Here is a 27,062-nt window from a genome sequence, read left to right as displayed (position 1 = left end):
CAGAGCGATTGCGGTCTTTCATTCCAACTTCAAAAGTTAAGTCTGGAAACATTATGATTCCATTCACACTTTACCCAGGTAAAGGAACAAACAAGTCTATATAAGCACTTTATAATTGGGAAGCATTCAATATCCTGCAGCACCATGGGGATACTGTGACAAAATACTAATAAGCTTTTAGAGGTGGGCGAAGAAGACAGAGCCTGTCTGAGTTTCTAGTTACTAAATTGGCAGTGCTGGCCTTCTGGGAGGCAATATTTGAAGAAAACAAATACCTAGATTGTTTTTCCTCTTTTGGCTTCTGAATTGTTTTTGGAGAGCGTTTTAAATGCATGGTAAACGGCCAGGGCTTCTTATGTATAAGAGTGTAGGCCATGCACATGAAAACACAGATTCTCATTTGACACGAGGTGCAAGCAGCTTAGTAAGTGGGGTCCTTAGAGAAAATTGGTAAACCAGCTTAATAATCCCAAGGTTGCTGGTTCGGAATTTGTAGGCTGGCTGGGAATACATGAGTGGGGAAAGTGAACAGCATGACTTCTGGGACATGTGTGAAATATATCTGCAGAGGGACAACATTTTATGGTAAATGCAACTCAAGAAAACTTTATTATTAACAGCAAGATAATAATGTTGTCGGGCTTGTGGGCTCACACACTGAGGCCCAAGGGATTGGGCTGCCTTTGTGTGAACTATGTTTGACTGTTATTAAAGGATAAGGCAGAGGAGTTTAGGAGTAGGAGTTTCAAAATCAAAATAATGAAAAGAACAAAACCAACAATGGGTTAGTCCGTCTCACAATACTTTTTGATTTCCCTACGCTGCGTGGTTCCCAAGCCCATTGCTACTACTGAAGACATTAACGCTGGAATACAAAGATGTGTCTCCCCCCTATGGTAGCGAGTGTAATGACACAAACACTGTCGAGGTGCTTAGGAAAGCAGTGGGATTCATAATAATGCTGGGTCGTAATGTTTTTTTCACAAATTCCTGCACACTTCTAAAACTACATTTTACAACTTGTTCATTTACCAGTTTAAAAAAGAAAGTACAATCATACAATAATTCTACTTAAGATACGATTGTAGCTGAACTTCCGAATTCTGAATACAAAAAAGTCACATGACTTGAAAAATACTAATTACATTTGTTTAAACTGAAACAATATTAGAGGATTCCAAAATCATCTGTGTCTAAAAATACCCTCAGACCCCAGAGGGGGAGTGGGGGGTGGATCCAATTCCCTTTTTTGTAGGTTTAATGTGTATGGTCTCCACAGCACTCCTGATGTCTGGGGTTTATTGAACATGCCTCTCCACTTGTGCAACATCTACTGAAACTTTTGAAGACATTAGATTAGATATTGTAAAACTTCATCACCCATCTCACCATATAATCCATTTATTTAATTTATTTATGCATTTTAATCTTTTTAGCTGTGGGCATCTCAGGTTAGTTTCCAAACAATGTCACGTTGTATTTGTGTACAATGACAAATAAAGTATCTCATCTTATCTTATCTTATATGGCTGAATGAAAGCAGATAGAAGACACCCACATAGTGCTGCAGTCTGCTTTTTAAAATGAACATGGCTGTCCAGTTTTTGCCATCCAGACGTTTGAAGACTAATGCTAATGTTATAGGAGCACTTTACAGCATAATGAAGATGTATCTCTGTGCCCAGTTGGAGCTGTCTGAACTTCATCAACGTTTCAAATCAACTAATCCCACTGCAGGAGCTCAATAGGAGTGAAAAAAAAGGAAGAGCATCAATCTCTCCCAGCAGAGTGACACGCAGTGAAAGAGCCGCGGCAGGAATGACAGCTTCATTTCGGCTCAGCCGCCAAGATGAGCCAGTCAGATGTTTGGTGTTCAGACAGGGTCGTCTGGTCTGTGCTTTAGTCATAGCTGCATGGATAAATGTCATAGTCAGCGCTCAGGCAGGTGCTGAGGGCTTTGACTTTGTTCCTTTGGGGAGAGTGATAGTATCTGACAATGTGCTTTTTCACCTTCATACCACCCTCCTCGCTTCCCTTCGTTCATGCAATCCACGCATCCCACCGATACCACTACATCAGCGTTTGCTGTGAGTCCCGACTAGGGCTGCATGATATCAGGGCTCAAAGCTAACTTTTTTCCCAAGGACCACATGTGCTCCTAAGTAGAACAATTTAGGATTGCACAAAGAATTTTAGGGGCGCAATGGAAATGTATCAAATTATGTGTTTTTCTTTCATAAAAGGAATACGAGGAGACATTTACAAGCAAAGGGATTTCATTTATTTGAAAAGAACAAGTAGCCTAAACTAGGTTTTTGATTATTTGTGCTTCAAACTGTATTTATTTAATATGTATGTAATACAGTAATTCATACTTTAAACTGTACATGGTCCAAGGTTCATTTTTTGAGTCCCTGGTCTTTTGGATTTCTCAACATTTTTGGAACTATTTTGCCTGCTTCTTCAGGGCTCTTTTTGTTGTACCCTTTTGCTTATTAAATCTTTGAACTCGACACTGCTCTGTCGTCTCTGCATTTGGGTCCGCCATTTGTAATATAATTTTGTTAATTGAAAGAAGAAAAAAAACAGACCCATTGCAATACCAGCTATGACAGCTGGGCTTCAATATATCGAGCAAAGCACAAAATATAGTCAGCTGAAAGTGTTGTTATCAAACAAATGAACTAGAGAATATGGTATTTAATTAGGACCTTCTTATTGAAAACACTAAAATGGTTCCCTTAGCTTTGAATTTAATACTCAAATAAAAAAAAGAAATACAAAAAAACTAGAAAAACTAACTGGGTAACATCATGTCTGGCTGTATTAATTAAACCGAGTTTAGAAAAGAGGGCCCTGAGGGGAGTTCATTTTTGTAATTTAATTTGTGGACATCCTTGAGTATAGTTATGTTATTCCACAAGAAATATTCAGAATATTAGTATCCAGCCTCCGCAGCACTTTCTGCACATTCCAACCCCCCCCCGTTAGACTGTCACCTCCCAGCTGCACTTTATAGGCTTTGGCACGGGAGATCATTTAATCAAAAATGAATTCATAAAAAAAAAAAAAAAAAAAAAAAAAAAAAAACTCAGGGCATAACAGAGGACAGCTTTCAAGGGGAATCTGAATAAAACACCTGGCCCAGTCGAAAGAGGGGAAAAAAAGGCCCACGGCAAAGCGTGCCTGTCCTACCAATGCATCTTCGGGACAATCTCTCAACAGAGTTTACCCTTGAGTGAAGACAGGTACAGTGGGAAACACCAGCAGATAAATCATCCCAGTAGACAAACACTACAACGTTTACACTCTCAGTAGAAAGGATCTCAGAGAAAGTGGTTTATTAGCACAATAATTTGTTATTAACCCTGGCAATCAAAACCATATTGATTTCCCTTAAAGCTAACAGTTTGATGGCACATCACGTACTGCTCCCTCAAGATAATGAGAATATCAGCCTTCTGTCAAATCCAAATGCTGATATTCCTCTCCACTTGATTATTGACTAATGAATGCTTTCAAGGTGCAATGTGTGGGGATTTCTCCCATCTAGCGTTGAAATCATATATCGCAATCAACTCAACCAGATCTACTGGTGGGGCATTGGGTCATCGGCAGGGGGGCACTGCAGTTGTGAGAAATATTTGTGAGCAACATAGTCCAACACAACAGAAATGTTGATCAAAAAGGAAATACGTTTTTCTTTATTATTAATTATTAGTGAATTTTTTTTTTTTTTTTTTTAATTTCCATATCATGCCACCACGTAGCAGATCTATGTAACTTTACTTACTCCACTTAATTGGGAACACACCGTGCGCAAGAGAGAGACAAAGAGTCATTGTGTATCTCCTTTTTAATATACAGTAAGAAACTTTTTAATTTAAATCCAGCAGTGCTGTATTGTACTTGTACTGAGTGATAATTGTTCCATAAACACCTTGTAAAATCCAAACAAAAATTTTTAATAAACGCGCAAGAGGAGGAGATGGCCTGACTGCATGGAATACAGGATAGCATCAAATACCCTACCATTAGATAACTGCAGAACACAGTGTAAATAATATCTGTCTTTAATAGAGATGCACCGATAGACCGGCCGGTGATCGGAATTGGCCGGTTTTCACGTGCTCGGCCATGACCGGCGACCGGCAGGTCAGTCTGACATATGCCAATTTCATGCCGGTCAATGCTACAATAACTAAATTTGTGTATGCTGTAAAGTGGTTAGAAAACATTTAATCGGAATCGGCTAAAATCGGTATTGACAGGCCTAACTCAATGAAAATCGGAATCGGCCTAGAAAGTTGAAATCTCTAGTCTTTAATATTGTGCATATATCATCAAATGTCAAAATACAGCCGTTAAGCTCTCACGCAATTGCTCTTGCGCAATCGGTACACTTATTGTCCTCATTATCGGTCCTAACTTTAATACTGTTTGTGACTAAACCTGCATGAAGAAACGTGTGTTTGCCTATTAGACTTTCATCTTCAAATTGTATCTCGGGGTGGGGGATACCACTAGTTGATGCTGTGATTTTGGCATGGTGTTAACAATCATAATAGGTTGTAAAATTCTGCGGTGAACCCTTGTGTAATGCTGCATGATGGCACTGCTGGTCCTGGACTACGGACTACGCTAATGGAAGAATCAGGAGAGAAAAATAATTCAGGGACCATGACGATGACTGGCTGAAATGCCGATTTAAATTCCCTAAAGCTGTGCTCTTGGATCTATGTACTGAATTGGGTCCAGTAGAGAGGGCAACGCGCCGGAACCGTGCCATCCCGGTCCATCCCGGTCCAAATACAGGTCCTCGCCACTCTGGGGGCAACCGGCTGTTTCCAGAGGGGAATGTCAGACAGCTACAATGAGGAAAATAAGTATTTGAACACCCTGCTATTTTGCAAGTTCTCCCACTTGGAAATCATGGAGGGGCCTGAAATTGTCATCGTAGGTGCATGTCCACTGTGAGAGACATAATCTAAAAAAAAAAAAATCCAGAAATCACAATATATGATTTTTTAACTATTTATTTGTATGATACAGCTGCAAATAAGTATTTGACCACCTGTCTATCAGCTAGAATTCTGACCCTCAAAGACCTGTTAGTCTGCCTTTAAAATGTCCACCTCCACTCCATTTATTATCCTAAATTAGATGCACCTGTTTGAGGTCGTTAGCTGCATAAAGACACCTGTCCACCTCATACAATCAGTAAGAATCCAACTACTAACATGGCCAAGACCAAAGAGCTGTCCAAAGACACTAGAGACAAAATTGTACACCTCCACAAGGCTGGAAAGTGCTACGGGGAAATTGCCAAGCAGCTTGGTGAAAAAAGGTCCACTGTTGGAGCAATCATTAGAAAATGGAAGAAGCTAAACATGACTGTCAATCTCCCTCGGACTGGGGCTCCATGCAAGATCTCACCTCGTGGGGTCTCAATGATCCTAAGAAAGGTGAGAAATCAGCCCATAACTACACGGGAGGAGCTGGTCAATGACCTGAAAAGAGCTGGGACCACCGTTTCCAAGGTTACTGTTGGTAATACACCAAGACGTCATGGTTTGAAATCATGCATGGCACGGAAGGTTCCCCTGCTTAAACCAGCACATGTCAAGGCCCGTCTTAAGTTTGCCAATGACCATTTGGATGATCCACAGGAGTCATGGGAGAAAGTCATGTGGTCAGATGAGACCAAAATAGAAATTTTTGGTCATAATTCCACTAACCGTGTTTGGAGGAAGAAGAATGATGAGTACCATCCCAAGAACACCATCCCTACTGTGAAGCATGGGGGTGGTAGCATCATGCTTTGGGGGTGTTTCTCTGCACATGGGACAGGGCGACTGCACTGTATTAAGGAGAGGATGACCGGGGCCATGTATTGCGAGATTTTGGGGAACAACCTCCTTCCCTCAGTTAGAGCATTGAAGATGGGTCAAGGCTGGGTCTTCCAACATGACAATGACCCGAAGCACACAGCCAGGATAACCAAGGAGTGGCTCTGTAAGAAGCCTATCAAGGTTCTGGCGTGGCCTAGCCAGTCTCCAGACCTAAACCCAATAGAGAATCTTTGGAGGGAGCTCAAACTCCGTGTTTCTCAGCGACAGCCCAGAAACCTGACTGATCTAGAGAAGATCTGTGTGGAGGAGTGGGCCAAAATCCCTCCTGCAGTGTGTGCAAACCTGGTGAAAAACTACAGGAAACGTTTGACCTCTGTACTTGCAAACAAAGGCTACTGTACCAAATATTAACATTGATTTTCTCAGGTGTTCAAATACTTATTTGCAGCTGCATCATACAAATAAATAGTTAAAAAAATCATACATTGTGATTTCTGGATTTTTTTTTTTTTTTTAGATTATGTCTCTCTCAGTGGACATGCACCTACGATGACAATTTCAGACCCCTCCATGATTTCTAAGTGGGAGAACTTGCAAAATAGCAGGATGTTCAAATACTCATTTTCCTCAGTGTGTTTTTTTTATATATATATATAAATAGTATATATATATAATCTTCACCTTTATCACTAAGGCTTGTCTGGATAGCCTATAATATATAATTCTGTTAAATCTTATCATATAGGTCTGGTATATCGAAGCTGTCCCTGAGTGCCGTAATGCCTGCTGTTTTGGAAGGTATTATTAATATAGGTTGTCTATAGATCAGGTTTCCCTACACTGTTCGAGAACAGGCCGAATGTTTTATTCAATTTGCAGCAATTCACCAGTGTCTGAGAAGGTTTTTTGCTTTTTCCCCCACCAGTCGTCATGAGGATATTTTTTGCCACCCCATGGCCTGTGGTAGGAGGGGCATCAGTGACCGATAGGGGGGGCACGGCCCTCTAATGCCCCACCATAGCGCCAATACCGGCCGGGGCCAGGAAGCTACGATACCCATTAACAGCATTAGCAGCACCTGTGAGTTTATCATGTGACAGCGAAAACGCGAAAGTATGTAGAGTATGTCCTGTATGTCCCTTACCGGCTAACGTATTTCAAGATGGCGCATGAGTCTACTCCAGTTCATGCGATTGTAAAATTTTAAGCCAAAAGGAATACTTGGAATTGATGGTGGTGGTCAATATTCATGAAAAAGGACAAGTTTGTGAACTGGCAACACAGATTTTGATAATGAGCAGCTAAACACGTGACACACTGGACCTTTAAGTTCCTACTAATCAGTGACACTCTTCACACTGTATTTGTTTTCTCTCAGGCTTTGTCATTACCACAAAAGTAAGACAATAGTAAAGAAAATAATCGGCACTGCACGTAAATTATTTCTCATTTTTAATATTTCTAACAGTGTTTAAGTATCCTGCAAAACAAGCTCTGACACTTTGCTGAAATTGTATTGAAGTAAAGGAATTGTTGTAAAATACTTTAATGAAAGATAACTCAGTTACAGGTGTTAATTCAAGAACATTATTATGTTGTTTTTTTTTTACGTGCTGCGTTAAAATCTTTAATTAAAATATAATAACATGAAAATGGAAACAAAGAGACTTCTCTCTTATTCTGCCTGACGGATGCCACTACTAAATACACCACAATTATTTCACTCACACAACACCAGACCACTGTTTGTTTCCTGTTTCCAACTTAAAGTGATGGTTCAGAGTAATTTCACCCTAGGGTCCTTTGCACCATGACCTCGAGCCAAACACCCCCCAGAAGCTTTTTTCACCTGGGTCTAACATTGGGAGAGTTAGCGTAGAGTAGTGTTATCAGCTGAATAGCTTATTAGCGCAGGGGCTAATGGACCCACGTTTGTATCTCGTAAATGACCCCACTAATAATGCCTGAAATTATACCAAACTTCTACACTAGTACATATAGGTTTTGTACTCATAAAACGATGGATTGGAAAGTTTGTAAGTACACCAGAAGTTTATGAACACTTGTCTGCTGGCTTCTGCCCTCTGTTGCTTCTGCTGTTGCTGCTGCTACCTGCAGTTAGACGAGTGCTTAGGGCCGTCTACAGATTACTAGACCGAAAAGAGATACAACAAAAATATTTATTAATTTAATGATTAAATAAGATAATGTCTCCAAACTTACCTCAGTTATTACTTGTCTCATGCTAGTTATACTACAGAACTTAGTTTAAAAAAAAAGTTAAATTAAAAAATATTTTTGTTGTATCTCTTTTCGGTGTTGTAATTTGTAGACGGCCCTAAGCACTCGTCTTACTGCTGGCAGCAGCAACAACAGCAGAGAGCAGAAGAGAGCAGGCAAGTGTTCATAAACTTCTGGTGTACTTACAAACTTTCCAATCCATCGTTTTATGAGTACATAACCTATATGTACTACTGTAGACGTTTGGTATCATTTCGGGCATTATTAGTGGGGTCATTTACCAGATACAAACGTGGGTCCATTAGCCCCTGCGCTAAGCTATTCAGCGGATAACGCTACTCTACGCTAACTCTCCCAATGTTAGACCCAGCTGAAAAAAGCTTCTGGGGGGGTGTTTGGCTCGAGGTCATGGTGCAAAGGACTCTAGGGTGAAATTACTCCAAATCATCACTTTAAAGTCAACTTTTTTTCATTTTTTTTTTTTTATTTTCATTTTTTATTAAAAAGCATGACCATGTCTTTATTATTGCAACCCTTAACCTTAATGAATTAGTCATTGTTACACAAAACGCAATATTTCCCTAACCTTCCTAACCAAAGTGCTTATTTGAACCCAAACCATGATTCTTCTGTAAACCTAATCAATTGTTTTTTGTGTCACATCATAAAACTGATTTATTTTCCATCAGTGATTTGTAGCAGTTTTGGGAGGCACAGATAAATTATGTCATCCTGCTGACCGGGGCATCAGATCAGAAAACACTTCTATTGGAGGTTCTAGTTGGTGGCCAGTGCCCCCTTCATATTTCTGTCGCATAGTAGACAAATTACCGTATAGTCAGGAGAAGCTCACAGGCAGTTTGGATTTACATTAGCTGTTTAAGTTGAATTACTAATGTTAACTAGCATTTTAGTTAGCAATAATTAGCCTGTGCCTATGTTATCTCCTTACATATACCTACGCTCTCCATCTCTGCAAGATTGGGAATGATGAGAGGATGAGATTTCTCTTGGCACCGCTACCAGAAGACTTACAACTTTCAGACAGGTTGCTCACGTCACATCTACGTCGTCAAGCTCAGTTTGAGGCTGCGCAGTAACGCTCAGCCATCACCGGAAAAGTGCTTCTAATAGACTTCACTGGTCTCCGTGGAAGTTTACGGCATCGCTTTGTCCATTAATTTTACCGTCTATGTCTAGAACTGCCACTGTCTGTGCTCTCAGGGGCTTGGACAAACTACGCATTTTGTCATTTCATTTTGGAGGACTTGTTGGGCTGGTCATATGGACAGACCCTTAGGCACAAAGTACAAATGCACAAATGTTATTTACTGACAGTAACAGGAGTAAATGTAATTTGTTGCCTCCCTGCTTGTTATTTAGAAATCACAGAAGAGGAAGCAAATGTAACCTCTGTCTGTAATATTTTCAGCTCTGTCTCCTCGCTGCCCTTCAGGCCCTGCTGCTGGCATCGCGTTATCATATTCAGGGGTGTTAGGTCCTTGGGCTACCGCCACTAAGGAAACACGATTTTACATTTATAAACTGTTTACTCAGTAAGGGCAAAAAAGAGATGTCTCTCATGCAGTTGGTGTGGGAAAAATGTCATCGTTTTTTTTCCTCCACCCTTTTCTCACCAGTAAGCATGCAAGCAAATCTGCTTAACGGTTTTTCTGCTGTGGCAGTGACACTGTGTCCTGTCGCCCAATGCCTTTGGGCTTGGGTGGGAGATGTGCGGAGAATTTCATATCAGCATTAAGCGCACTTATCAAGGAGAGTGCGAATGGGTTTGGGTTTGGGGTGGGGGGGCGAATGACTGCGCATGACAAAGAACAGCAGAGAAACATTTGTCCTTTATCCAAGCCACTTTGATCATCCATATCTTTATATAGCTATGTTTCTTATAATCTGTGACATGAATACAATGTATTTTTGGTTTCATTCCTTTACTCAGACATCAATATGAACCCTTCCTATACTTCACTGGACAAAAATACCGCTTACTAGGCTATCATTGGTCTTTGATTTTCAAACTACAACCCTGCAGGCATTCTTTGTCTCCGATTTCCAATTTGTTAAATTCCTTAAGCTTTTTCCAAGAAGTCAGATTTTGAATAGAATTGAAGGGAAGACAATGTATTTACAGAATGTTTATTATTATTATTATTATTATTATTATTAATTCATATCATATCATTAGTCTAATGTGAAGATAAGTAATGATTGTTCTTAAATACCGATCAACAAACAGTCATCATCCAAACACTCCCCACAGTTTCCTGATTGGTCTGGCCTCCAGCTGCTGAGCTAAATTAGTTCTCAGAGAAAGTATTCCCAGACTAAACTGTCATAGCAATGTGACATAGCAATGTGACATAAAAACTAACGTTAACAGACGCATAACAGAATTAAAGAAAAAATACGGCGCAAAATGAACCTAGGGGTTAATAACACGTGTACCGAGTCGACCGCTCTCTGGGATATGTTTTCATGCTAATCAAATGTGACCAGTTTTAGCGCAAAGCGCTAATTAGCTTATAACGCTAGTCGTTGGGGCACGGGTAAAGTAAAAAGAAATCACTATTTCATACCATTAACAAGGCTCAAAATAGCACCACACTTCAACGGTAGCATAACGAGGGTACCTACATGCAAACCGAAGCATTGAGAACTTTGTAAGTACTCAAGCACAGCATTCGTTGTTCGATTGCAATTACATGTCAGTGCGGTCATGCTGTTTTCCTGACTAAATGGAAAGGCATTAGCAAACTGCATTTGCATTTTTAAGTTCTAGCAACTGGTCTCTCACACTGGGAAGGCGGGACTACATACACTGGTTTTATACATTGACCAAAAGTAACATTGTTTATTTGACTGGGGCGAAATGGCAGCTGCTAGGCTGGCGCAAGCCAATGTAAATTTAGCTAATCAGTTTGATAATAGCCTGATTAACCGACAGACGCTCATGACATCATAGAGGAAGCTTTGAGTTTGTTTTTCCGAACTAAAGAACGGTTATTGAGATTCTCTCACACACATGGTCATCAGGTTAGATCTTTTGACATCCTTTTTAATTATAAAGACATACCTGTCTATCACATATGATTTCATATCAAACAAACACAGGACTTTCACTCAGGTTTGTGTGAAACCAAAAGTCAGCAGTCAGTTTTTTAAATTAACCAACTTTTATGGACCTAAGTCCATTACATAGAAACATCCACAACATTAACTACTAAAACTGTGACCGTTCTGTTGTAGAACGGTCACATAATTAAAACTGCCACGGCTGTCACATGTTAAACTCACGCATTTGAACTGGCCACCATGCATCGTATCAGGCATTAAATAAAACTGTCATATATGTCATTTTGGGAGTCATTGGCAATCACCCTATTCGGTCGTTTAGCTATGAGGACATATGGCTTTAGCCTGATTCATAGTTTTTGTCTGTTAGTAGTTTGAGGTACTTGGTACTTGATTGTACGTGAATAAGTTTAAATTTAAAGTTGATATTTTAAATAGAAAATAGGGGAGGGGGGGGTCTTAAATTGTGTGGTTGTCTGTATATTGTTTGTTGAGCCTTTTGTCTGAAGACAATTTTCTACCCACTGTGGGGATAGACAATAAAGCTTTTGAATTGAATTCATTCAGATAGAAGAAGACATCGTTATATGGAAGTAAAGAACATTATGAGACATAACAGAGGCTAGAGGTCTGCCCATGTGTCAGTTTGCAGAATGATTACCCAGCACCTGCAGTATAGAACACAATTAAGTATGTGGACTTCCACTGAAACATGTTAACAAAAAATGTTTTCATGTTTCTCTTTAAATTAAATAGCAACGGCAGAAGGTATGTCTTCTCACTGAAGCATAGAAATACCACATAGGGAGTGTAATTATGTAATTAAATGCTTAAGGTGCAGGAGAGTTGAGGTAACCTTTAAATGTAATATGATGGAGGGATTTTATAACACATCATGTGATGCCAAGTAAAGAAAAGCTACATTATGGACCCACATGGGTACGTCATGTGTAGTGGGGTGTAGTTGGGTGTAGAGGGGTGTAGAGGGGCATATAGTGGTGGAGGTGATGAAGAGGCCAATCTCTCTCAGGAGGGGGCATCACTTGCTATTATAAAGGGCACAGTCTTTTGTTTTGACTCAACACAGAGGATGTCTTGCCAGTTACCATCTGAATTCAAGAATAGTGTGCTGATATGTATCTACATCTACTGTAAATAACGTTTTCATTCACATAATATTCCAGTTTTTGCCCTTATTCCAAAAAAGACAATATTCCAACTAAGCTGTTTCCATGGCTAATGAAAGTGAATATTCCCGTTTACATGCAACCATGTAAAATAGGACTTTTTTAATGTTTTCCAGCGGTGGCGGACTTGTTGGACTGTGCGAACACAGCCTCCCTCTTTCATTCCTTCAACCACCTTCTTAAAGGTCAGCGTTGCGATGTTTGTGCATATCCAAAAATCTGTTGAAGTCTTTCATAATGTTTAAAAGTAGCTGTGTTTCTCCTTTTTTTCATTTGACCATGCATCTCTAGCCTGGTTGACATCAGACCCTTCTCAGTTGTAACTCTGAGTGGGTCTGGGGAAGGTTCATTCACATCTTATTTCCAAAGGGGCGTCACCAACAGACGCCGCTCAAATGCCTCTGGGCGGAATTAGATAGTCCTTCAACCAATCAGATCAACGATCCGGGTGACTTGGCAGCGACAGCAGCATCAACGGGTTTCTGCACTTCGGTGGCCGTCATGTTGAATGTAGACAGAAAGCTGCTTGCCGTCGCTGCGTTATCGTCATCGTGTAAAGCCCACTTCAACGGTTGTGACTGGTGCCTCGATTTGGAAAAATTGGGAATGGGCTCTTGGCCAGATTGAATTGCAGAGCAAATCTCAAATTTACCGGAAGTTCGTCAGTTTTCCCAGGCTAATGCATCTCTACTGCAGCCCTACAAACTGTTGGCTGGTTGGTTTGTGTCCAGCCACCATAGCAACGCACAGAGCTGACCGTAAGCCGTAAACAGGCAAGAGGCCGCAAAAAACACCCAATTTAGACGCACTTTCCGAATGTGCTGTATACAAGAAAATGCTTCTAAAACCTGAATAAAACCAGCATATCATACATGTCTTAGTCGGAAAATGGGGAATTAAAAAAAGGCTTTGAGAATATATAAACAGAATATGCTTTGCATAAAAATCTTGCTTTGCTCAACTTGAGTTTATGTAAGGCTGCAGACTGATCTATATACACTGAACAAAATTATAAACGCAACACTTTGGTTTTTGTCCCCATTTTTCATGAGCTGAACTCAAAGATCTAAGACTGTTTTCTATGTACGCAAACGGTCTATTTCTCTCTAAATCTGTGTTAGTGAGCACATGTCCTTTGCCGAGAAAATCCATCCACCTCATCAGGTTGTTGATTGTGGCCTGTGGAATGTTGCTCCACTCCTCTTCAATGGCTGTGCGAAGCTGTTGGATATTAGCACGACCTGGAACATGCTGTCGTATACACCGATCCAGAATATCCCAAACATGCTCAATGGGTGACATGTCCGGTGAGTATGCTGGCCATGCAAGAACTGGGATGTTTTCAGCTTCCAGGTATTGTGTACAGATCCTTGCAACATGTGGCTGTGCATTATCATGCTGCAACATGAGGTGATGGTCGTGGATGAATGGCACAACAATGGGCCTCAGGATCTCGTCACGGTATCTCTGTGCATTCAAAATGCCATAAATAAAATGCACCTGTGTTCGTTGTTCATACCATACGCCTGCCCATACCATAACCCCACCGCCACCATGGGCCACTCAATCCACAACGTTAACACAACATTTTGTTCAGTATATATTCGGGGTTGATTGGAACACAGTTCCACTGAGCTGCTCAGCACATAGTGAAAAAATACTTCCTCCATGGTGGGCTATGGATTTGCCAGTATGCATTGGAAACAGGACTTGAAATGACAAGTGTTGACAGCGAATGATGACTAATGTGCCTTAGAAGAGTGGATACGTCACTGAGCACAGTCAAATACAGTTGACATGGCAGTCAAGTGATGTGCTCCCTAAACCATCTACACCTGAGATACACAACAATGTACCGTCCAAAACACAATACAGCACATGTTCCACTGTTCTCATCTGTTTGCACAGCACTGGCATGATGATGTCAAACTTTTACTCTATTACACTACGTCAGTGTGGAGCAAAGATAATGCCATAAAGACTGTGGTAGCACATTTTAGCTCAGTAATTACAAGGTAATAGGGTGGTTATATGGTGGAAACAAGTGGGTAATACAATGGTAATTATTAGTGATGGTCAAATGAAGCTTCGCGAACCACTGTCTTTATTTTCTGGGCTCACTAGATGGCGCTCTCTGTTCAACAAAGGGTTGAAAACACACTGAATTGCCATTCCTTTAACCTTTTTCGTTGAACAGAGAGCGCCATCTAGTAAGCTCAGAAAATAAAGACAGTGGTTCGCGAAGCCTCATTTGACCATTACTAGTAATTATAAAGGCAACAACCAGGTTATATCTAATAATAACAATGGCAATGTCTAAAGGGTAACAGAATAGTAATAATGATAATAAGCAAACTAAGGTAATGTATCAGGGTCATGTTTTCATCTTATCAAACAAAAATCTGAAAAGTAAAGACAATCCAGGAAATCCCCATCAGTGATTGCCATAACATACAATACACCTTTATTGGTTACCTATATCTACAGCAAGGTAATGTGGTTGTTGCAACAGTACAAGGATAGTTTTGAGTGTTTTACGAAACTAAATGTTTACTTTAATGGAGTCTGGTGAGTTTGGTGATGGTGATTTTGGGGCTGTTTCATGTTAAACAAAAATAATCTTACTCTGTAACAAAAAGGTCTATCTCTGTAGGGATCTTTTCCATAATGTTGTCAGACACTTAGAATAATAATCTGAGCCTGTCAGTGGCAAAAACAGCACTACAGTGGATAGAAACTGAAGGTGCACAATTGCCCATCAACATTACATTGTAGCTTGTTTTCGCTGCTGCCAGCGTTCTTGCTTAATACTGGACCAATGTCAAAGATTGTTGTTCTCATCAGTCACTTAGACACAAAAAACATAGGTAATATGGTCCAGATAAAAAAAAAACTGAAGTTACCCTTTGAAGAAATGGAGGGAAAAACACTTTAACTGCTTGGTTCATTAAAATGTTCAGGACCTTAAAATAGGGCCATAGCCAGGAGAAGATTGAGATATCCTGTCAGCACCCAGAACTCTTAATTTATGTGAATGAATGTAGTCACATGAACAGACAGCGTATGATGGCAAGTGCTTTCTGTAGTTTGATCACAGTCAGATCACGTTCAGAGTCCAGAGGAGGTGTCAATTTGGTTCGGAAATGTACTGAGAGACTTCTCTCTCATTGAGGTCTCGCTCTGATTGCTGTGCTCTCATTTGGCCAAAAGAAGCAAACTACGTGGGAGAGAGCACGTCAGAGTTCAAAGTAACTTCTACCAGCGAACAAGGTGTGAAAAATCTCCCACACACCTCTTTAGGGTCGTGTTGTCTATCAGCGCTTTTCCTCTCTGTGGCTGACTTGCATACTTAATCAGCTCTTATTATTGACACTGGTTCACCGGGAAGAGGCTGATAGGAGGCTCTGCTGTGCCACACTTCCCTCTGCAGGCACAAGAGGAGATCTCCATGCATGCCCGTTTGTCTCATCACCACTCTGCACTATAAGACTGAATCACATATTAGCATGCATGCTTCTGGCCTCTATAAACCGCAATCTTTGCATGAAACTCTTGCTGGGAGAATCATGCTCTGTATATGGCACTTTCTCTAATCCCTGCCGCTCGCCGTCATGTCTTGGATTGTTAATCCTCTTCATTGTGCTGATACCTTGTAAGGCATCAAACTGTGCACAGCAAATTTGGCTTTAAATGAAGAATGTATGCTTTCCAAGACACAAGCAGAATAAAGTAATCACACAGAAGATTGTCATTGTGTTTGCAACTGATGAATCGGACAGTCTTAAGGTAACATGAGCGTGAAAACTACAGGAAAGAGAAGTCACTTTTCCATTTTTTGCCCATCATCTATCAGACGATTTGCAGGTTGCAAAGCTTTGGATTGAGCTGCAGTCTCTCCCACAAGTGTTCATAGCAGCCAGTATCAGACAGATCCTTATGAGTGGAGAAATGCGAGGCTTGCAGCGTTGGTGACTGAGGTGCCAATCAGATGCTGCCACTTGTGCGTGTGATTTTTTTTTCTTCTTCTTTTTTTCTTAAATCTTGGCCTCGAGTTTAATTGTGTTTTTGCTGTCTCTGCAGTCCAGTGTCAGATGGAACAGATGTCTGAATCGCTGTCTGACATTTTAGTCTCATGAAAATATACAAACCCTTGGAGCCATTCTTTTTTTTTTCCTTCAAGTGTGTTCTTTTCATCAGTCACACACAATAACAACAGCAGCAGGATTGTCAGGAGGCATCAGAGGACCAGCAGTGGGGAGCGTCAGCACTAAGAATATGTTTGACTTATTATGATTTGTGGAACGCAACAAACGTGCTGTGGCACTTTATTGTTCCCCGAACAGGAAGTTCATTGTTTGCATGCAGTTCAGGGCCAGCTGTAGAGCACTGACCCTTGGAGCTGTGGCAGGCTCTGGGTGAATCAGTCACAGATAATGTCATTTTACCTTTTCTTGCCAATTTTCCATGACTAAGATGAAAAACATCATGTGCTGAAGGAAAGATGTGGCGGAGAATTCCTTACAGTGCTGAGAAAATTCAGCTATCACTAATGCTGCATTCATGCCAAACAAGTCGATATAGGTTGTTTGTTCCTAACCTCTAAAGCGTATCATAAAGTGGTGGCGGATATACGACCTCATATCTAAACCAGAGAACTGGTCGGGGTTTTGAACATAAGGTCGCAAGTTTAAACGTCGTTGTTAACGTTGTGAAATGGTCACTGTTTGGTTATGTTAAGGCACCAAATCTACTTAGTTAAGTTTAGGAAAAGTGTGTGTCATGGTTGCGTATGTTTCAGTTTCCTGTTTTATTTTGTAGTGTGTTTTTCTCCTTTGTCATGTCATGGTTTGTTTACATGATGCTGGGTTCGTCCGCCTCCTTCACACAAATAACCGGCGCATCTACTGACGCAACAGTGTTTTCAGTGAGTGTCTGAAATCTCAATCCCTATATAGTTCACTATTTGACAAACACTATGTAGGGAATAGTGAGTGAGTGAATGAGGGAACAGTTTTTCAACACCGCTACTGTGTAGGGTCAGTGCTAAAATGGAAAGTGCATTTGAAAGTGTATGTCTCTGTTTCCTGTTTTATTTTGTAGTCTGTTTTCTCCCATGTCATGTCTTGTTTTACTTCCTGCCTTGTTTTTCCCGCCTTTGGAATTGTCTGCCCCAACCTGATCTGTTTCACCTGTTCCTCAACCCTCGTGTCACCTGTTCCTTGTTTCACCTCGTTACCTTGTGTATTTAGTCTCTTTGTTGTCTTTGTCTGTTGTCAGATCATTGTATTGTATTTTGAGTGTGCGTAGCCTACCCCGTTTTTGTCTTGGTGTTCCTGTTTTTTTGTGATTCCTGTTTTTGACGTCCTTGACGTTTGGAACTATTTTGCCTGTTGTCTTCAGGACTCCTTCTGTTGTATGGACTTTATTGTATTAAATACTCAAGCTCACCACTGCCTGTTGCTGCTGCTGCTGTCTCTGCATTTGGGTCTGCCATTTTCTCTGAATCCTGTTACAGTTTGTGGTTTGGATTCAAATTAAACGTTACTTCACTTCTAGTTACGTTGAACGTGACGTTTGTAAAGTAAAAAAAATAATGAATTGGACAATGGGAAAAACACGTTCATTCATTATTCTGATATGGCTTCCCTGCTGCTAGTATTGAAAATGAATCTTAAATTAGCAGATTTTTATATCATGTTCAATATTTGTAAAAGACACAAATGTGCAGCTCCTATCAAATTACCTGAATCAATTGTATTTGTGTTAACATTTTATTTAGATGTATGCATTTTTAGAAGCACTTCTAAACTCCTTTTGATGACACTTCTGTACTTCTGTAGTTCTTTAAACCAAGTGGGCGATACTGTAGTTGCAGAACTTCCTGGTATCTCCAAATGACATTGAGAGTCTGACGCAAATGGTTTCCCCCACTGCTGCTTGTATTTACTGTGTGTACAATGTGATGTGACATTATTGACAATGATAATGTAAGTCGGAAACACACACATTGTAAGTTGTCTATAGCTGGAGCCAGGAATAATGGAACAATATTTTTCAGTTTCCCCCCATAAAGGATTGTCCTATTTCCTTGGCTTGAAAATAGGAAATGGCATGACCTTTTCGCCTTTAGATAACTTCACCAGCTCTATTATGGTCACCAATTTAGCTCACCTCACTTAGTAATGAGCCTTCCTTATGAAGAAATCAACGCATTAAAGATCCCATGGCATGAAAATTTCACTTTTTATGAGGTTTTTTAACATCAATATGCGTTCCCCCAGCCTGCCTATGGTCCCCCAGTGGCTATAAATGGTGATAGGTGTAAACCGAGCCCTGGGTATCCTGCTCTGTCTTTGAGAAAATGAAAGCTCAGATGGGCCGATCTGGAATCATGCTCCTTATGAGGTCATAAGGAGCAAGGTTACCTCCCCTTTCTCTGCTTTGCCCACCCAGAGAATTTGGCCCGCCCATGAGAGAGAGACATCATGGCTTTCAAACGAGCAAAGTGGCAGTTGGTCAAGGCCACACCCCCACCCTGCACAATATTACTCCGCCATTGCTTGCTAAATGTGGGCCTAAAAATCTGTTGATGGAAAAAAAAATTTCAGCAGATTAACTTACAACAACATTGAGATAGCAAAGCAGTTTTGTGTTTATATATGCCGTAGTTATTCAGTTTGGGAAATCCTATGATCTGTACAAAGCTAACATTGGCTTAACCCTTGTGTTGACTTCGGGTCACATTGACCCGTTTTCAATTTCTGTTTTATATCAGAAAATATGGGACATAGAAATAAGCGCTGAAAATGTGTAGAAGAAAAAATTAACAATTTATAACGTTGGAAAAATCTAAAACAAACTGAAAAAAAGACGTCAAAAACATTGAAACAAGTGTTTTTTTCAAGGTGGACGGGAAGACAACACAAGGGTTAAGTTGGCTGGCTGGCTGGCTGACAGGGAGCGACTAGAAATCATCTCTGTTGCTTTTTGTTTTACCCTGATTTTATAGCATCAAATAACCAATAAAAAACAATCTTATCAGAAAAATGAACACTTGAACAAACATCAGCGTGATCAAAACAACCTAAAATGGAATAAACCATCTTTGAAAAAAGTTATTTGAGGTGTTACTTTTTAGTTTGGCCCATGTCCCATCCACTAATATGGAGGGGGGCATACAGTCTCTGCATCAGACTCTGGCTGTTACTGCAAGTTAAGCTTCACAGAAACAAAGGAAAATGTCTTTTAGATTGATTGCTTGTTTTTGTTGTCCACAACGACACCATTTCCCAGCTTTAAGTAGCTCCTCTGGCTCTGCATTGCATTGTGGGAAAATTCTATCCGTCAACAGCGCACTCGAAGATCGGCCATATTTATAATGCATACTGTCTGTGTTGAATAAAGTTTATTTTGTCACTTTGGTGACATGTGGTATGGATTTGGGACATGGCATGTGTGAAGTAGGGATCAACCGATACTGTTATTTAAAGGCTAATACCGATTATTACAGTAGTAGTTAATAAAACCGATAACCGATATTTGGACCCGCTATGCATTTACAGTGAAAATTAAAATATTTAAGTCAAAATTTAGATTTTGGAATGTTACAAACTGCAACACAAAACTTTGTTTAAACGCTTTAAGCAATTATTTTATAAATTAGAAACTTTAAACATAATAAACAGTGAAAGAGAGTCAGGTAGTGTTGTGGCGGGACATTAAGTCAGACTCAGTGGTGAGTGAAACCAAAGCAGAGGGACAGACACAGAGCTGTAGCCGAGCCAAAGTAGACCACTTATTGGTTATCAGGAAAATCAAACGCAGATACAGATAGTCTTCAAACTGCCAAAAAACGGGCAGAGAATCGTCCAGAGACGATAATCATTGTATCCCTAGTGTGAAGACTAAACAGAGTGAAATGACAGGCCACTGAACTCTTTTTTTTTTAGTCCGGACCAAGTGGAACAAACTAAAGGTGTGAAAGCAACCCTTGACTCTGACTACCTTCCCTGCACCTGATCAGGTCCCCACAGGAACTGAAGCAGAAACTATCTCCAAGCAGTGGTAATATACTTGCCCTGGTTGATAAGAAAATCTCCTGTAGTAAACCTGTTGTTCGAAATGTGATAGAACAATCTCCGGTCCTGGTTCCCAGCCCAGTGCCAGTATCCAGTGGGTGCTAGATGAGCAGAATTTAAAGCCCATGAAATATGGAAAAGGGCACAGTCTTGGCCTGAAGCCTGGCCACCCACTCAGCCCTCAGGCAGGGGACCCAACCTATCACATCTCTGCCTTCTCCCTGTGTGTGTCTCTCTTGCTGCTATTCACTTCCACACACTATTTGCTAAATTGGTTACACACTGTTCATGTCGTTATGATGAAATGAGCCCTGATTGCCCAATACTTTGCCAGGTAAAATACATTTGTTATTCTATTACAGCATGATAGACAGGGTTGCCCAAAGATAAATACAAAAAAGTCTTTAGCATCACAAGGTTTGCCAGGGGCCATTTTTGGCTTGAATCAAATGGTTTTTGCCAAGTGGCAGGATGGCTGCCAGTTTCCACAGCAATCTCTGCCACCTGTGATGAATGGCCCAGTGGGTTAGGCTACACAAACGCAGCTGTGATTGCATGGAGCCATAATGGAGGAAAGCGGGGACCTGTGAGCACGAGATAGACAGGAGTTTTATAAGCTTTCATATTGCTTGAGCTGAAACACTAAGAGCAGATACAAAGCTTGGGGACTGCGGCAAATTTGCCGTGGTTAACCATAGCTGCACTAGTTTGCTCTGTGCCCTTACAGAGAAATAACTTCCCTCTGCTTTTTTTTACGCTAAGTCAAGCCAAGCACACACCATATAGGATAAAACCCAAGTCCAAATTTTTCAATTATACAGGGACAGGGAACTTGATTTCGATTTTTACAAATCAATGCATGTGCACATCTGAGGTCTTGTAATAAGCATCTAAAGTTGCACAAGACATCAAATAACAATCAAAAGTGTAGTTTAATAAGGGAAATCTATTAGATGCCACTATTATTGAGCAGACGACCATAATTGTCTTTTCATGAACAAATAGCAAAGGTTCTTCGTCATCCACCAAGAGTAAACTGAATATCAATGGATTTTGGACTATTGATCAGAAAAAAACAAGACATTTGGGTTCTGTGAAACTGTGGTGGGCATTTTTCAATATTTACTGACAATTAATAGACGAACAATTAACTGATTGATCAAGAATACAATCGGCAAAATAACTGATAATGTAAACAATTCCCAACTCAGAAAGGTAATTCACCATTTTTTTTGGTCCATGGCCTCAGAGTTGTAGCTGCCTGATTCTCATCTCTATCAGCTCACACACGGCAAACCAAACCAATCTTGTGGTCACCAAACACGACATTCAGCAATGGAAGCGTTGTGTCCATCAAAATTACAAACAAAGTCACTAGCCAATTTCATCGCAAAACAGGATGTGACACAATAGGTTTTTATTTGCTTTAAAGCTGTTGGAACACTTTCACCGGCTTTATGGCATGAATGTTTTTAGCGAACTTCAGATAATTCGATTGACGTGGATTTGGATAGCTACTGACAAGGCAAAACAACAGAGGACACACTTTACACTTCTCTAGTAAACAAATTCAGCTGGTTGCAATTTTCTGTTATAGTTTTTCCTGTTTTATTGTGTTAAATTATTCCCCGTTTCCTTGTTGATTACTGTCTCTTGAGTTGTCTCTCTGTTGCGTTTTACCCTGTTTTCATCCTTGTGTATGTTTTGTGTCAGTTTCCTGTTTTATTTTTTAGTGTGTTTTTCTCCTGTGTCATGTCTTGTTTTACTTCCTGCCTTGTGTTTTCCCACCTTTGTGATTGTCTGCCCCACCTTGATGTGTTTCACCTGTTCCTGAGCCCTCGTGTCACCTGTCCCTTGTTTCACCCTCTTTACCTTGTGTATTTAGTCTTTGTTGTCTTTGTCTGTTGTCAGATAATTGTGTGTGTGTAAGTTTAATCCCCTTTGTCTCAGTGTGCCAGTTTATTTTGGATGCCTGGTCTTTTGGTTCTTCAATGGTTTTTGGTACCATTTTTGCCTGCTTTCTTCAGGACCCCTTTTTGTTGTATCACTTTTTATTTTATTAAATCCTCAAGCACACCACTGCCCTGTTGTCTGCATTTTTGGGTCTACCATTCCCCTAATCATAACAGTCATGTAATAATTCTAATGGTGGTATTGTTCAACATCGTAAAGAATTCAGTAGGTAAATTCTGAAGGTGTGTTCAGACATTTTCGCAAAGCAATTTTGCTGTTGGTGAAGTCTGTGTATTTGCCCCAAACAGCCAATACTGTCTGTACATGCAGATTTTATGTGCAGACTGCAGTGGTGGAAGAAGTATTCACATCCTAAAAGTACTAATACCACTCTGTAAAATACAACTACAAGTAAAAGTCCAGCATTAAAAATGTTACTTAGATAAAAGTATGTAAGTATCATCAGGAAAATGTAGGCTACTTAAAGTATTAAAAGTAAAATACTCCTCCCATTTTAGAAAGTGTAAAGGAACCAAACAGTTGTGTGTTTAATGGTCTAATCATTTCAGCTGGGCTTGTAGGCAGTTATATTGTTGGCTAGTTTCATTTAGAATAAAACATCAGATTTTATAAACTTTTGTTTGTGGTTTTTTTTTTATCTTAATTTTTAAAGTAACTAAAGTTGTCAGATGAATGTAGTGGAGTAAAAAGTACAATATTTCTCTGTGAAATGTAGCGGAGTAGAAGTAGAAAGTGGCATGAAAAGAAAAGACTCCAGTAAAGTACAAATGCCTCAACCTTTGTACTTAAGTACAGTACTTGAGTAAATGTACTTAGTTACATTCCACCACTGTCAGAGTGTGGCCTCAGACTCCAACTAATCTCAGAATTAATAAAGAGCTCCAGCTCTTTGTTATTTTGTGTTTGTATGTTATGCTACATAGGGCTAGAAAGGCCCCTGTATTAATGACTTTTGTTGCTCAGAGGATGCATCTTTGTCTTAGTTCAGGCAACCTTGGGTGTTTTTTTATGACTATTTGCACCCACTTGAGACTGTCAACATTCAAGTTGCATTGTGGGTATTGCAGGCTAGGTTTTGACAATAAGAAATAATGCATGGAATAAAAAATATATATATCTCTGGTTCAGCTGCACCAACTTTGATTTTGTTTTAAATTGTCCATTGTGATTCTGACAATATCAACCATTAACCATTTTACCAAGTCAGGAGTTTTTGGGTTTCCTGTATCTATTATGTGTTCTCAGCCAATCAGTGCCAGTACTGATGTAAGACACTGAGTTGAATAGCGGTGTAACATGAGTATATACTCTGTGTTTTCTCCACAGAGAGACATGCTGGACGTCAGTCAAATCATGAAGGATCTGGCCAGTATGGTCCATGAACAAGGAGACGCCATAGGTAAGGTGTGTGTGTGTGTGTGTGTGTGTGTGTGTGTGTGTGTGTGTGTGTGTGTGTGTGTGTGTGTGTGTGTGTGTGTGTGTGTGTGTGTGTGTGTGTGTGAGATTTAAATCTTGTTCACATTGTTGTCCCTGACTTAATTAGCAAAGATAACCTTTGTGGCCATGTTTCAATTTGATATGCCTGATTAATAACAACATGAGCTTGAAAATTCTGCTGGGCAAAAGTAACTTTGTAACCTCTACTCCGCAAAATGCTCTGGGTGTATATAAACATTGGACTGTTAGAGAAAATCCATTTAGACACCCTGATATCTTTAAACTGCTCTCCGCACCCTGCAGTGATTTAGACTTAGACCAAAAAAAACAACTAAACGTAGTGCACAAATATAGGGCAGATAGAGGTTTTGCTATCAGCTGTGTCTGGCTCCATCATGAACATTCTCAAGAGAATTGTTACTTACAAATGTCAACCAACCATTAATACCTGAAAAATATTGTTATGGATCGATTCTGAGTAGAATTCAAGGGTCTGAAAGGCAGGTGACTTTCCAAATTGAGGTGATTGTCACAAGCTGTTCAGTGTTGCAAAACACTTTCACCTGTGGCTGGAGAAGAGTCAGTTCATTTACATTTGTTTTTTGGCTAAGTTAACCAAATCATTAAGTGGGAGGCTAATTTAACTTTTTAGGCGTAAAGGCAGAGATCTTCAACAGGGGATGCTGAGTTATGCCGGGGGGGGAGGGGGGACGACAAGTTCTAAAGTTAATATGTCTGAGAATATACATAAACATAAGTCCAACATATTAGCAAAGGTAAATATAAATAAAGACAAATATATAAAATATACAAAACATTGATGCTTATCGGCCTGTACTTAGGTAGCCATCCACAGATACAGTTAAGCTTAAGGATTCACTGTGCTTTATTTATGTTTAACATTAAAACTAATTATTGACATATACATATGTCAATATGTACTTTCTTCCGAAAGTTCTTCCCAACTCTGTTGCAGAAGTTCCCATAAATGTGTGGCACTGTGGCAGGTTGCTTTGCTTTCTTTTCTGTCCAGTTCATCCCAAACCAGCTCAATGGGGTTTAAGTCTGGTGACTGTGCTGGCCACTCCATGTTTTTAAGCTTACCATCTTGTTCTTTTTTCCTAAGGTAGTTCTGGCATAGCTTGGACTTATGTTTGGGGTCATTATCTTGCTGTAGGATGAACCTCTGATCAACTAGGCACATACCACAGGGTACTGCATGGCTCTGCAAAATGCTGTGGTGGTAGCCGTTTTGGTTCAGGGTGCCTTTCACTCTGTACAAATCACCGACCCTGGATCCAGCAAAACAACCCCAGACCATCATGCTTCTTACTCCATGTTTGACAGTTGATGTCACACACTGAGGAACAATCCTTTCGCCTACTCGATGGCGTACAAAATTCCTGCGTGATGAACCGAAGATTTCAAATTTTGATTAATCAGTCCATAACACCTTCTTCCAGTCTTCAGTAGTCCATTGACGATGTTTCTTGGCCCAGGCAAGCCTATTTTTCTTATTCTGATGTCTTAGCAATGGCTTTCTTGCTGCAACTCAACCTATCAAACCTGAAGCTCCAAGTCTTCTCTTTACAGTTGAAACTGAGACTTGCTTATTACGACCACTATTAAGCTGTGCTTGAAGCTGTTGTCCTGTGAGCCGCATATCACGCAAGCTGTTGACTCTCAGAAACTCGTCTTCTGATTCTGTTGTGGCTTTGGGTCTGCCAGACCTCTTCCTGTCAGAGTTTCCCCCAGTTTCTAAGTGCCTTTTGATGGTGAAGAATACTGTATTCACTGACACCTTGACTTTCTTTGCAATTTCTCTGTAGGAAAGACCAACATTCTTAAGTGTTATGATGGTCTGTCTCTCTTCCATTGTTAATTTCCTTTTTCCTGCCATTTTTATAGCAAGACACAAATTTCTGCAGTACAATACTGTTCAACTGCTCACGAGGGTATAATGGTACCACAGTGTGTTCCAACAATAGGCTCGTTCGAGATGAACTGCTCCTCGCCTGTAAAGCGGAAGAGAGCAGGCGGCAGCAGCCGGGGGCGTTGACAAAAGTCTGCTCTCAAGTCGGACAGTTTTCCAGCTGATTTCAGCAGCATTCAGGCTGAATAGGAAGTGACAGAAACACTGTGGTCCGATTCCGATTTAATAAAATGTTATCAGACCCATATATCAGCTCCTACACAGTCTCCAGTTGTTACCGAGTTGTTGTTGAGTAGCTGTCAAAATTCTCTACATGTGATCTGTTGCTGATTTTAATTACCAACAGACTGTAGATGATCCGTAATCTGAACAGATTTAGTCTCTCTGACTTCTAAACGTAACTATCAGCCTCACAACAGGTGTTCTGTACCAAATAAGCCTTTAAATTAGACAAATAGCAGTTAAAATCCCTCCGATTAAAAATCAAATAAAAAAGTTTATATAAAACGTCATCATGTTGAGTCGATTCTGAACCAATCAGCTGTTCAATCAGCTGAGAGGCCGGCGTTTCCCAGCATGCACTGGGTCCGCCTGCGTCCGCCTGGCTCTTGCAGTTGGTGAAAAGCAACTGCGCTACCTGCGGCTCAGAACTGCGGCCGCCTTGGTCTCGTGAGATTATCGTTGCCCACGTGTGCATGACGTCAGAGCAAGTCGGGATCAAGTCGGACAAGAATCTAACTGGCATGCATTGGGCGGCGATCGCCGGTGATCGATTCTGCGCAGATCTGGCTCATCTCAAACGAGCCTACCACTTTTATACAAACAGATGGGGTTTTAAGTAATCCAGACAAGTTGGAACACCTGTGGGAATTGGTAACACCAACTTTCAAAGCTTGATCAACCTCCATTGCTGCAGAACAGCTTTACGTTGTTTACCCATTTCTTGTTCCCCAAATAACGCAGGACTTTCACCCAGGAGACCGGGGTTTATGTCCCATTCTTGTCCCGCGTGTCACTGAAACGTACATTTTGTAACCCCACCCACCATCTTTTCCTAAACCTAGTTGGCCCGTTCTTGTGCCGCATGTCAGTTAAATGTAAGTCCTGACCCAGGGACGCGAGAGTCCCGTCCAAGCGAGTCTAAATGTGACACTGATGGGACACAGCCAGCAAACACAGCCAAGCAACGCTGACATTTTCTTGAAACATGCAAACATTCAGAGCAATAGGCAACGAAACAAAACAAAAAAAAACAATCATGATGGAGATCTTG

At 40.5% G+C, this 27,062-nt stretch overlaps 1 protein-coding gene across 5 annotated transcripts in view; it reads left to right on the top strand.

The window, feature by feature from the left end:
- tsnare1 (T-SNARE Domain Containing 1) overlaps positions 1-27,062 on the top strand; it is a 225,413-nt gene that overhangs the window by 103,860 nt on the left and 94,491 nt on the right. For all 5 annotated transcript variants that reach the window (XM_028581222.1, XM_028581219.1, XM_028581223.1 and 2 more), the window contains exon 9: positions 23,746-23,818. In XM_028581222.1, the coding sequence (XP_028437023.1) occupies positions 23,746-23,818 (73 nt within the window). The remainder of the gene's footprint in view (positions 1-23,745; positions 23,819-27,062) is intronic.

The sequence above is a fragment of the Perca flavescens genome, chromosome 6 (assembly GCF_004354835.1).
Source record: "Perca flavescens isolate YP-PL-M2 chromosome 6, PFLA_1.0, whole genome shotgun sequence".
In the NCBI taxonomy this organism is placed as follows: Eukaryota; Metazoa; Chordata; class Actinopteri; order Perciformes; family Percidae; genus Perca; species Perca flavescens.
The sequence above is the reverse complement of the archived record's forward strand: the minus strand, read 5'-3'. Positions and strand labels throughout refer to the sequence as shown.